General features: G+C 41.1%; 1 protein-coding gene across 4 annotated transcripts in view; it reads right to left on the reverse strand.

Moving 5' to 3' along the window:
* fign (fidgetin) overlaps nt 1–12053 on the reverse strand; it is a 68968-nt gene extending 56915 nt beyond the window's left edge. The window contains exons 1-2 of one of the 4 annotated variants that reach the window (XM_060930122.1): nt 11224–11869; nt 10893–11094 (exon numbers count right to left, since the gene is read on the reverse strand). In XM_060930122.1, the coding sequence (XP_060786105.1) occupies nt 10893–10917 (25 nt within the window). In that variant the 5' untranslated portion in view covers nt 10918–11094; nt 11224–11869. The other 3 variants (XM_060930124.1, XM_060930123.1, XM_060930121.1) reach the window with 3 other exon arrangements.
* Between the last annotated feature and the right edge of the window lie 2496 nt (nt 12054–14549).

The raw sequence follows: 14549 nt of genomic DNA on the forward strand, positions 1-14549 counted from the left end.
AAAGCCAAGAAGTGTCACTCTCTCCTGGAGCTGCTATTTTGGACAGTGTAAAGTCAACATTACTCCCCAAGGTTTTGTGCTGATAATGAGCACAAAGGAGGCGTCAGCCTTCATAAACCTTGGGAATGATGCTGAACTCCTTATAAGCGCTCTTTTTTTTCCCCTCATTCTCTCTTTCTCTTTTAAATTAATCTAATTCCACGTGGACACTTAAAGGGCCCGTCAAGTAGGCCACACTCTAAACAAGCTTTTTCCTGCCGTTTTTTCTTAAAGGGGAAGTCACTCTTAAAGGGCGACAATGAACTGAAAAACAAAAATATTTTATGTGCACACACACACACACACACACACACACACACACACACAAACAAACTCTGCTTCTGTGCATAAAAGCTATGCCCAATTATCTGTTTCTTTTTAAGTGTCACAGGGTATAACAATTAAAACAAAATGCCTTCATTCTTTTACATCTCTTTATTTCCCCCATCTCTGCTTTGTTACACAAATTGTCAATGATAAAGTGAAAGACAGACTAACACGAGTAAAAGTGAAGAATGACACTGTGACCCAAAGCCATTTGTTTTAGAAGGAATGAGAAAAGGACAATGAGGAAACAAAGCAACAAAATTACAGTCAAGGGAAATAGTCGGAAAAAGTCTAAATAAAATGTGTGACTGGGAATTAATAAAAGGAAAACAGAATAGGAATGATATTATTTAAACAACATGTGGAAATGAATATATATATATATATATATATATATATATATATATATATATATATATATATATATATAAAAAGGTTTGTATGTAGTGGGTTGTATCAGCATTTCATTAAGAGCAGCCTTCAGGCTCATTCAAAATCAAATTGGTTTGACTTTCCACCAGCGAAATAGGGTCAGTTTCAGTAATTCTTTAAGAGAGGTAAAAAGGAAGGAGAGAAAAAGAGAGAAAGTAAAAGCAGAGGACAACCAGAAGGGAAAAAAATGGTTGTGATGATGGTGTTGGGGGAGGGGGCAGTGTGGGGTGGGGCGGATGTTCTGACATCCTGAAAAAATAAAAACACACGCGTGTCCCTAAGGAATGATCATTACAGCTCTCGTCTCCTAGGCCTCTAAACCCAAATGTTAGTAATATTAATCAACTGACTCAAAAACCCTTACTTTAATAACAAAAAAAAACAGTAAAAAGAAATTAACATTTTGTGTTAATGGAGCTGATCTAAATATCCAGTTCGACAACGTGAACTGTGCAACAGACCCATTCTTATTTAGTGCTGCAGTATATATATCTTCAAGTGTTGAATGTATATATCACGACTGAATGAAGTGAACAAGTGAAACATGAGAAGATAAACTTCATATCTTTGCACCACCATGTAATTTTTTTTATTATTATATAGATACATCCACAAAAAAATACACAAGTTAATCAAAAGAATTTTAATTTTTAATGGTGAACCAGTTCACCATTATAACAACGCACATCCAGTCAGCCGGAAAACACCGGGATTGATGTCATCAGAGTGAAATATCGGGAATTATTATACACACAGGACACTTTTTCGATGGAATAAAAACATGTATTCTATTCCCGTCTAATGGGTTTCATAGCATGCACTATTGTTATCATATTGCTTATCCTACGTGTATTATGTCACTTTATCCCATGGAGAATGTGCGTTGAATATTGTTTACGATATTGCATGGTTGTCAAGACAACGTGACGTCACACGTCGGAGACGTAAAACATAAGTGCTAGTGAGCAACTGTGAGAATTTGTAAACAAACATGGCCGCCAGGTTTGCTTCATTAAATACGGAAGATTTTGAGATCATTTTAAAAGAGAAAGATGTGCTGAACACCTGAAAGGAATGTGTATATATAAATAATAATAATAATAATAATAATAATAATAATATTGGCTGGCTATTTTTTGTGGTATATCAGATATATTCCATTCAGCTAGCATGATACTGAACGAACGGAAGACAAGTTGGAATATATCTGATATACCACTCAACACCAGCCAATATTATTTAATTATGTTACTCAATGTCCCGGATGTAGCTTATGTGAAAAATTATGAGTGGCGTATTTCCCAGTAAAATATTTGTGCCTATATAGCACTGAAATATCTGTATATATATATATATATATATATATATATATATATATATATATATATAAAAAAATGCATGTCGTGTAATTCCAACAATTAAATTCATCAAATGCACATTTACTTTGTAATTACACCTCAGCCAGAGGACACGGATGAAGGGCACCCATCAAGCACAGAATTATCTTATGCAGATTGGCTTTAATAATTCATGTGCATTACAGCTGATTCAAACAGCATAAACAAATATTTTCAGTCATAATTCCCAGTCAATGGTCTATGTAAGAATTAACCAAGTAGCACAGTTGAAATTCCATTTAAAAAAAAAAACTTTATAAAAATGTAATAAACAATATAGGTTTTAAACTTTCACATTTCTATATAGATCAAAGCCACATTTGTAAGAAACCGTATAATAATCTTTATAGAAGCAGATAATGCATTATAAAACAAAAAAGAACCCCTTAAATTTACACTCATCTACAGATCCAGACCGTATTCCTCTTATAACAACACACCTTTCATATTATTTCCATACTGCAATAATTACTTAATTACATGCCTCGAGATAACTAAGCTGATAGTCGAAGGGGTTAAATAACCGTAGGTGTGAAATGAACAATCATGTTGGTCAAATCCCTCTTTTGTCCAATGATGAAGTTCGACAGTTCATTTACTGCAGCACTTTGGGAGTCAACGAGGTAATATGTCACTTCAATGCAAGATATAGCCGTAATGCTTGTTTAAAGCACCTACACAGTAGCAATAGCTGAGCCTCAAAAAGCCAAGTTACGATATAAACCACATGTTATTTATTGCACATCTATTAGCGGCTTTGATGATCCTGACAGGGACAGGAACATACCCCATCGGCCCAAACAGCACCACGCAGGCTGCATATTAAGGCAGCAGGCGGTAGGGTAATACCGGAGAGAGAGGAGGGGAGCAGTAAAAGCCAGGGTGAGTCGGGGTCAGCGCTGTGTCGGTGAGCACCACAGCTGAAAAGTGCTGCTCCACAGACGGCTGAGATGAGATAATTACATTACGGCTCATCATTAGCGCTGGCTGCCTCCCCCACCGGCTAACGCTAGAAGCCTCTAGTCAGAGCCGAGAGCCAGACGAGGGGCCAAGAGTGTAGCTACAGACTCCTGATAAGTTTCTACAGCTACTACAATCAACAACTCCTTGACTTATTAACAGGAGCCAACATCAAATATTCAGAAATATTGAAATGTGATCAGGCTCAGTCAAACCTCAGGTCATGTATCTTCCATAATATTTCCTTACACATTTATTCTTCCAGTCCGTAGACTGCAAATCGTCCGGTACAGCATCCAAATACCAGTGTACACCAGTCCAAAGGTCAGCCGGCTGCCCTACAGCTCTCACTGGCTTGCACTAGCTCAGAGCATTTCAACACTGTTGATGGAATCTAACCACTAACCTCCCTGTGAGGCTTTGCATGCTTCAGGCCGATCCCCCTCTGTAGGCCTGACACCGTAAACTTCATGGCATTTTACCAACATTTCTTTCTCTCGTTCCTCTCCTCTGCACTCGTTTTACCGCGCTCCCGTGTGCTTCTGGCTTTCAGTCCTCCAGACGGTCCTCACACAGCACCTCTCCATCGCAGCCTGGCTTCTCTACGTCAATCCCTGGCACGATGCCAAGCTGCCAGCCCGTCAGGCCCCCACCAAGGATGAATGGAGCGCTGGGAAGTTAGCAGAGCGCTGCGCCAATCGCGCACATCTCCCTATGATCATCATACTAATTAAGATCCAACTGCTTTTATGTGATCTTTAGTAGTACATCAAAATATCAATTTGAGACAATTAGCTGCTGAACATGATGACTCAATTCATCATTCCTGAAGGATTTCGTTTTGCCTTTTTTTTTTTTTTTGCTTGCCAGTGGGAGGAGGGAGCCAAAATATTGGCGCTCACATTCAAGCACATGAATGTTTTCTGTCATGCATATCAATGGACAATTTTTCTCAGAGGCTAATTTCAATGCATTAATTACAATTTCATGTTCTCATTAGATGATATAATTCGCTCTCGAAGCTGAGCTCAGAATGACTGATCTTCTGAAGCCATGTTTTTTTCCCCATGTCTTTGTGTAATTTACAAAGCTTCCGATGAATTTAAATGTCAAGAAACATCAAATAAATGAATAGGAGAGAAGGGTTTTTAGCACCCTGTAATAAAAGCACGCACCGCTTGCTGGAAGGAAACAGGTGACTTTTTTGCACTGCACCCTTTAGACGGTAAGGGACAAGAACTAATTTACAATTTTACTCAATTAAATGGAAATGAAGGCGGAAGAAGGGGGAAGAGGAAAAAAAGAGAGAAAAGAGAGAGAAAAAGGGGAAAAAATGGGAGGAAAAAGAGAAGAGAGGGATTTTTAAAAGCATGGTTCTCCATCACAACAGTTTTTAAATGTTGACGTACATCGTAAATTATTTTTAAAAGGTTATAATTCTATTTATGACTGAGGTAATAATAATAATAATATTATTATTATTATTAAGTTCCACCTCCTAACAGGTACACTATCTGTCTGTAACTTGTCTGTAAGCTGGGGAAGGATAGTCTGTTATGGGGGGGGGGGGGGGGATGATGGAAGAAAAAGAGAAAAAAAGGGATTTTTAAAGCATAGTTCTCCATCACAACAGTTTTTAAATGTTGATGTATATCGTAAGTTATTTTTAAGGGAGGGGGGAATGGAGAGGAAGGGGGAAGAGGAAAAAAGAGGAAAAAGGAGAGAAAAGGGGGAAAAATGGGAGAAAAAGAGAAAAAAGGGATTTTTAAAGCAGAGTTCTCCATCACAACAGTTTTTAAATGTTGATGTACATCGTAAGTTATTTTTAAAAGGTTATAATTATATTTGTGCCTGAGGTAATAATAATAATAATAATAATAATAATAATGTTCCACCTCCTAACAAGTACACTGTGTCTGTAACTTGTCTGTAAGCTGGGGAAGGATAGTCTGTTATTGGGAGGGTTTGGAGAAGGAGGGGGAAGAAGGGGGAAGAGGAAAAAAGAGAGAAAAAAGAGGAAAAAAGGGGGAAAATGGGAGAAAAAGAGATGAAAAGGATTTTTAAAGCATAGTTTTCCATCACAACAGTTTTTAAATGTTGATGTACATCGTAAATTATTTTTAAAGGTTATAATTCTATTTCTGACTGAAATAATAATAATAATAATAATAAGTTCCACCTCCTAACAGATACACTGTGTGTTTGTTTTTGTTTGTGCTACCTGCCTGCCCCTGAACTAAAGAGCATAAAATTCTGCCTTCATGGAGCCCATTAAGAAGGAAGTTTATCATGTCTAATTAGAATGTAAACAGAGAAATGAAGATGTCAGTGATTAAGGTAGACATCTATGCTCCTGTCACTCGGGGTACGCTAATTGCTCGTATAAAACACTGAATGCAAGGGAATGTTGAAGAAGAAGGCCAGTTTAAACGCATCACGACTGAACCTCACCGTGGCCACCTGGGGATCAGTGATTCGAAAGCGTTTCCCAGCAAACGCTGTACCGCTGCTTTGCTTCACGGGCAGACAGAGACCCGGTGAAGGGCAGCTCATTGTTTCAGATAGCAAAGGAAATAAACTGAACACTCAGTACACGTGCTATGTTCATTTCTAACGGACGACAGCAGCTGTGTCAAGAACTACTTGCGAACTACTACCTGTGAGCACAATAATGAAAACTCTCTAGCTGATTCAGTCTTTGTCCAGTAGACGTCTAAAAACGACATGTCTGCTCAACGTTCTGAGACACATCAACTCCGATCTCAAACTGTTCTGAAGAAAAGTCGGCTAACAATGCTGCGTTATTTCTAAATGAAACAATCATCTGTTTTATATGAGCCATAACATCAAAGAGAAAAAAAAAATTCCCAAACTGGAATGTGAGCAGTTCAAAGCCTGATGTCAGCTCAGTGTGATTGCTGCGGTTATGATGCTGTCAGGTTGTGTTGCCTTGGCGATGCGTTGTAATGAATAGAAGTCCAGTGTGCACAGCAACACATTTACGTCGATCTGTCAATCATGGTTACTGCGGTGGATTTCAGCGTTTTTCTTGCCAGCCGTGAATCGAAAAATGCAACCCAATACCGCACACACACACATAGTCTAGCTTTTTTTTTCTGAATATGTGACATGTGATGTGAACTAAAGTTCCACGTTTAATTAGATGCTATGACAGAAAGGCATCAAAGAAAATAACTTCGATTAAATACAGCCTGTTTGTCATGTCCAGAAAATGTCCACGCTTAAAACCATCCGCACGTTGTCCGTGCAAAATAATTAGCTAAAGAAATTACTAATAAAAATGTATCAACCTTATTCGCAGATTTCTGTTATTATTTGAGGATCTGACACTTTGTTTTGGCCTACTGTACAAGACACTGCATGTTTTTTTGCACTATATTACATTCAGCACTGAATGCACATTCTTGACTAAAAGAAGTCGGTGGACGAATGCAGTCCGTCGACTCATCAGTCCAGGACAGGTGGAGTAATAAATCACCGCCCACGCTATTTACAATAATCTCATAATGCTACCAGTGCAGCCATATTTCCCGTCCATATTTCTGGATCGGTCAGCTAAAACAAAACCCTAAAAACAAAAATCAAAATAATGTTTTGAATTTATTCATACTGACCAACCGATCTGATACATTTTGAACAAATTACATTGAATAACTCAAATCAGTTTGACAGTTTGATATTTTTTTTAACTGCTGTCTCCTAACTGCCATTTCAAGCACTGAGGAATTTTCACCATATTTCCTCTTTGGCTCCATGACTCAGGACAGCATACATGAGCTGGGGGGTGGGGGGGTATAAATACAGCCTGGATAAATGATAATATCTGTTTAAAAAAAAACATGCATTCACATATACTGTCAATCAGAGTATGGAAAGAAAATGTGGCAATCCAATGAGCAATACATGTCTGAATAAGCGTGTGTGTGTGTGTGTGTGTGTGTGTGTGTGTGTGTGTGTGTGTGTGTGTGAGTGAGTGAGTAATGGGGGAGGGGGGAAGCCAAGGGAGCATGTCAAGGATTTGAGGTCCTTCATCTCTGCAGCAGAGCATACACATCTCTCCGTATAGCACCAGACAGCTGCAGTTCCTTTCTAACGTGCCCCAACTTAGATCATCGAGAGAACTGACAGCACTCTCTGAAACGCACAAAGATAACACAGCCAGCTGCCATGGGAGAGAGAGAGAGAGAGAGAGAGAGAGAGAGAGACAGAGATGTGGGGGAACTTGCTCTGTAGAAACGGGATTTGTATTTGCATGTGTCTCTCCCTGAGGGGTTTCCTCAGTTTTCCTGATGAAAAACACACGAGACAACATTTAACATATTTGCTTAAAGATGACAACCGGCTACTGATGTTTTCCAAGCCAGGCTTTTGTCTCGAATGGAGAGTGTGTGTGTGTGTGTGTGTGTGTGTGTATGGGGGGGTGGCTGAATGAGGTTTGTTACAGAGACTGACAAATGTATCCGTCTGTACGGATGAGTGTTTCATCAATTTGAAACAGGGCCTGAGATCCCCCAAGGTGCTCGTCTAGCAGCAAGCCGACTTCTTCTGCAGCTTCCTTTAATTGTCACCATTACACCGAGATAAAAACTGTCAGTCTCATTTATACAAACAATCCCAAGAGGACTGCGCCGGTTAGACACCCAACCCGTTACACTGTGCCAGATTTTTCAGAGCACTGAGGGTTTAGTTAAACTACTGACAAATGCGTGTGAAGAAGTCGAACATCAGCGACGGCGAGCAAACCCACAACTCAAGAGTAAAATTTTAGAGAGGTGTGTGTGTCACACTGAATTTAGGGATACTAAAATGGCAGCTCAAAGTGCCACAAAACTAAAAAGCAAAAAAAATTATACAATGCCATTTGTGCGTTTTTCTAATTTTCATTCAAAAAATAACATCAAGAGACGAGCATTACTCGAAAAAACATGTTTAAGAAATACTGACATAAAACAGTGTGTTTAGTTACAGGAAAAGTTACTACCGGTAAATAGTCTATCTGTGTGTGTGAGACTGTAATCATACTAGTTAACAAAAAGGTACGGCTTCCTTTAGACCACAGTACTAATGTCGTATGGCACTCATATGTACTCCGGTAAAAAACATTTCACGCTAACGACAACTAAAATTAAAATAATTACCGCCGAGCTCAATTTTACTTAGCTGGCACTGTTACTCCAACTTTTATCAAAAATATATCAGTAAATATATTATATTTAAATATAATGCACACATTGGAATCCCTTCGAACCAATAATGTTACACGCAAATAATTACATTTGCATCAGCTCCAGTATGAGTCGCTTCCCAAACAAGCTTTTCATGTAAAATAATGCAGATACTTAAGCAATTCAAGCTATTGTTTTAGAAAATGGTAAATATATAATTCTATAAAGGAGCCATATTTGTAGTGAATTTGTAGTGCAGTCATTAAACTGGAATTTGAGTCTCATATAAGAGCCTCACACACAAACAGCTGTTTTGTTCCTGTGATAATGAGCAAAATCATTCTGTAAACACACACACAAAAAATCTGATCTGAATGTGAAAAAGAATTAATAATTAAATAACAAATATTATGTATAGACTGTAGTATCATTAATAAGATAAAACTTGTGCATGTGTGTATCCCTCAGGCCGAGTGCTCAACACGAAACACATCAAGTTAAAGAGGGTGCTGAAAAGGGGAGGGGTCAGTATCTGTCATCGAGCACACCACAAAACTCAACATGAGGTTTCATGTCAACACATGCGCGCGCGCACACACACACACACACACACACATACACACTACACATGCTCCTACAATAAGGAGTGAACGGTGCTGTCAAGTTGGTTAACATGCTGATAGGTGCACCTGGGGTTAAATCAGAAGTACGTGAGACCACCGCAGCTTTTCCACATGTCCTCAGCTCACTGTGTTAAAATAATCAGCCGGGCCAACAACCTTTAGGAAAACTAGCGCTGCAAAAGCTGAAACTCAAATCTGTCCAAAACACTCCAGTTACATGCTGGGTGAGAGGAGCTGGTTGAAAAGACTTGCACAAACTACCACAGCTTAAACGACGCCACTTCTGCCCTGATCAAATTAAATCGAAAAAAAAAAGATTATCTGTCCTCTTTCACAGTTCTATCATGCAAACAATACAGCAAACTTACAGGGGGAAAAAAGCCATGAACAATTTCCACTCTGATAAGACCACATTAGAGAAAAAAAATCACTTCAATAAAAAAATGCTTGTGTAAATGTAAATTTCCCTACTGATGGATCCTCAGCGATAAAGAGGAGTTGAAAACACACTTGAAAGTGTTTTAATTGTGCGGTTAAATGCAAATGCTGCTTGTGTGCATATTCAGTGTTTTTTTTTTATAATTACTAAAAAATACTCTTTCAGGAAAAAAAAAAACAGTTTTTGTTCATGGCTTTAATCGAGGCATGCCGTATGAGATAGAGAACAGAACTGGACAGAAAGCTGATGTGTTGTGAATACTGCCCATAATTACTCTAATAAATTGTGGAAAAGGAACATTTCTGAATTTGGTTTGTTTTTCTATTTTAAATACAGTGTTATAACAGCAATTTAACTCCGTTTTACACGACTAGATGCAAAACATGTGCAGACGGTCCAATCCGACACGCAAAAAGAATATCTGCAGTAATAATAACACATAAGCTTTTTAAAGCCAGCTGTCATTCAAGATGGAAATATCTAAAAATCTATCATGTATCATGGAACATACATACATACATACATACATACATACATACATATCACATACACTCATACACTATATATGCACTATGCTGCATAATGTATGAAACTGTATATAAATATAACACACTCTGTCCTGCACTGCTGATGGAGGAAACAACATGACCAGGCTGAATAATGCATAGAACTGAATTCAGCTAAGTGTCCTACAAACTTTTCCTCAACACACACACACACACACACACACACACACAATGAGTAACACTACTTCACATGATACATCTAAGAAGAAGAAGAAGAGGAAAGACAATGAAATGTGCATGTCCATGCCATGCACACAATAATACACAGTAATAAGACTATCCAGGCAGGCCTGTAGTGTTTATCATGAAAAAGAATTAGCACGAGCTAAATTTCCTGAGTGAACTTGAAATATGAGAATAAAGCTGATTCAAGTGAGTTAAGGAACGAACAGGGACAATTTAAGATTGAAAATAAAATAAACAGAAATATAAAAAAGTGAGAGAGAGACAGAGAGAGAGACAGAGAGAGAGAAAAACTAGACTCTCACCGAAATTGAAATTATGGATCATTCTCAACACAACACACCAAATGGATAATAATAATAATAATAATAATAATAATAATAATAATAATAATAATAGTGCATGTTGTTGATAAAGCAGTCTAATGGGAACAGATTACAGGCTGTAATGGTTTAGTAAATGCTTCTCTAATGCTGCTGGAGTAGATGAATGACTTAGTAAACACTTATCGGATCTAAAACATGCTTTTTAATTTAATTTAATTTTTTTTTGCAAGACACTCAAACAGGTAGGCAATCTGTCACTACACACACACATCCTGATATCTTTATGATCACTGAATCCTGTCATGCATTCAGAATCAGACTGCACACACACAGCTCCTGTACGATGAAATAACACACATTATTGAGAGAGAGAGAGAGAGAGAGAGAGAGAGAGAGAGAAAAGGAGAAACATACCATCAAGAGCGCTGCTACTGATCATCTCTGCCGGGAGCGAGCAGGGGAAAGTGGGGGAGAGAAAAGAGCAGAGCCCGAGCAATTCCCAAAGCCGGGGCTGTTTTCCAGCGCGGCCACTTTTCCTCTCCGCTATCGGGTTTCCCCTCTCCGTGTAACCCGGGGGTGGGGAGAGGGCCTTTATTTCATCAGGTACTCATTTAACCTACATGCATATATTTAAGGAGGAGAAGGCAAAAGCAGCAACACAAAAAGCTATTGGGGAGCTCTGTGTGTGTGTGTGTGTGTGTGAGAGAGAGAGAGAGAGAGAGGTGGGGAGGAAAACCACACTCACGCATGAAGCTCATGTCAGTTTTCTCCCTCCCCGAGTCTTCTCTTCGAATCTCCTGCTCAAACTAAACACTCGCGTTTGTCTTCACGTTATGATCCAGTGCTCCTCTCTCAGCATGCCGCCCCAGCGCGCTTTCCAAACACATCACAGCCGCAAAACGCTCAGCCAAACGGCATTACAAACTTTTCTTTTCAGCGGATAAACAGCCAATTACAGAGCACTGGCACTGACTTCCCTTTAGCCAAGAAAGTTACTCTGAAACACTTCCAACCCCACCCCAAAGTGACAGCACTTTCTCTCATCAGAGGCTGGAAATGCCGCGGTGATGATTAATGCAACCCGACTATCATTCAGACGCACCGAACTTCGCCCAGACGGGTGGACTTTGGCATTTCACACAAAAAAGAAGAAGAATAAAGAAACGGGGGAAACAAGCCTATTGTGAGACTGAAATTCAGTCGCCTGTATTTGGTCCTGCAGTCTTTCGGGAGATTGATGATGATGATGATGCGCGGAAGCGATCCGATCCAGAGAGGCGTGTTAACGCGATAAGGCAGCGAGGCGCTCGCGCTTCCGTAGTCCAGTGGGGTTGTGTGTGTGTGTGTGTGTGTGTGTAAATGGACGCTATGCGGCTGAAACGGCAGCATTAAAACTCTTACCTGTGTGTGTAACAGGGGAACGGAGGAGGTCAGAGTGACATCTATCCGATGGGCTGGCGGAGGAGGGCCGGTGGCTCGGGCTACGCGCGGGCGCTGGCGATCTGAAACCATTCCAAGTTAGTGAAGGGGAAGACTGACTACCGCCTCTGCCATGTTGGAATTTCAAACCCCAAACAGCTGCGCCGTGCAACAGCACAGCACGCGGCGCAATGCGCATGCGCACTGCGCTCAGAGGCAAATTTGAAACAGGGCGGCGCGGGGAATTGTGTTGAAATCCAAATGCAGGACAGAATAGATCACTCGCTCACTCACTGACACTGAGCCAGCACTCACTCACTCACTCACTCACGCTGAGACAGCACTCACTCACTCACTCACTAACACAACACTCACTCACTCACACTGAGACAGCACTCACTCACTCACTCACTCACTCACACTGAGACAGCACTCACTCATTCACTCACACTGAGACAGCACTCACTCACTCACTCACTAACACAGCACTCACTCACTCACTCACACTAACAGAACTCACTCACTCACATTAACAACACTCACTCACACTGAGACAGCACTCACACTGAGACAACACTCACTCACTCACTCACTCACTCACACTGAGACAGCACTCACACTGAGACAACACTCACTCACTCATTCACTCACACTGAGACAGCACTCACTGACTCACACTGAGACAGCACTCACTCACTCATTAACTCACGATGATACAGCACTCACTCACACTGAGACAGCACTCACTCACTCAAACTGAGACAGCACTCACTCGCAGATTCACTCACGCTGAGACAGCACTCACTCACACTGAGACAGCACTCACTCACACTGAGACAGCACTCACTCATTCACTCACACTGAGACAGCATTCACTCACTCACACGGAGACAGCACTCACTCAAACGGAGACAGCACTCACTCACTCACACTGAGGCAGCATTCAATCACTCATTCACTCACACTGAGACAGCACTCACTCACACAGAGACAGCACTCACTCACACTGAGACAGTACTCACACTGAGACAGCACTCACTCATTCACTCACAATGAGACAGCATTCACTCACTCACACGGAGACAGCACTCACTCAAATGGAGACAGCACTCATTCACACTGAGGCAGCATTCACTCACTCATTCACTCACACTGAGACAGCACTCACTCACACTGAGACAGCACTCACTCATTCACTCACACTGAGACAGCACTCACTCACACGGAGACAGCACTCACTCACTCACTCACTCACTCACTCACACTGAGACAGCATTCACTCACTCACACTGAGACAGCATTCACTCACTCATTCACTCACACTGAGACAGCACTCAATCACACTGAGACAGCACTCACTCACTCATTCACACTGAGACAGCACTCACTAACTCACACTAAGACCACACTCAGTCACTCACTCACACTGAGACAACACTCACTCACTCATTCACACTGAGACAGCACTCACTCACACTGAGACAGCACTCACTCACTCATTCACTCACACTGAGACAGCACTCACTCAGGGAGACAGCAATCACTCACTCACTCACTCACTCACTCACTCACTCACTCACTCACTAACACTGAGACAGCACTCACTCACTCACACTGAGACAGCACTCAGTCTCTCACTCACACTAAGACAGCACTCACTCACTCACTCACTCACTCACTCACTCATTAACTCACACTGAGACAGCACTCACTCACACTGAGACAGCACTCACTCAGCCTGAGACAGCACTCACTCAACTCACACTGAGACAGCACTCACTCACTCACTCACTCACTCACTCACTCACACTGAGACCAAACTCACTCACTCACACTGAGACAGCACTCACTCACACTGAGACAACACTCACTCAATCATTCACTCACGCTGAGACAGAGCTCACACTGAGACAGTACTCATTCACACTGAGACAGTACTCACACTGAGACAGTACTCACTCACTCACTCACTCACACTTAGACAGCACTCACTCATTCATTCACTCACACTGAGAAAGCACTCACTCACATTGAGACAGCACTCACTCACACTGAGACAGCACTCACTCATTCATTCACTCACACTGAGAAAGCACTCACTCATTCACACTGAGACAGCACTCACTCGCTCATTCACTCACACTGAGACAATACTCACTCAGTCACACTTAGAAAGCACTCACTCACACTGAGACAGCACTGATTCACTCACACTCAGACAGCACTCACTCATTCACTCACACTGAGACAGCACTCAATCACTCTCTCACACTGAGACAGCACTCACTCATTCACTCACACTGAGAAAGCACTCACTCACTCATTCTCTCACACTGAGACAGCACTCACTCACTCACTCATTCACTCACACTGAGGCAACATTCACTCACTCATTCACTCACACTGAGAAAACACTCACTCATTCACTCATGCTGAGACAGCACTCACTCACTCACACTGAGACAGCACTCACTCACTCACTCACTCACTCACAATGAGACAGCACTCACTCACTCATTCACTCACACTGAGACAGCACTCACTCGCTCACTCACTCACACTGAAACAACACTCACTCGCTCACTCACTCACACTGAGACAGCACTCATTCACTCACACTGAGACAGCACTCACTCACTCACACTGAGACAA

Source organism: Neoarius graeffei, chromosome 9 (assembly GCF_027579695.1).
Source record: "Neoarius graeffei isolate fNeoGra1 chromosome 9, fNeoGra1.pri, whole genome shotgun sequence".
Taxonomy (NCBI): domain Eukaryota; kingdom Metazoa; phylum Chordata; class Actinopteri; order Siluriformes; family Ariidae; genus Neoarius; species Neoarius graeffei.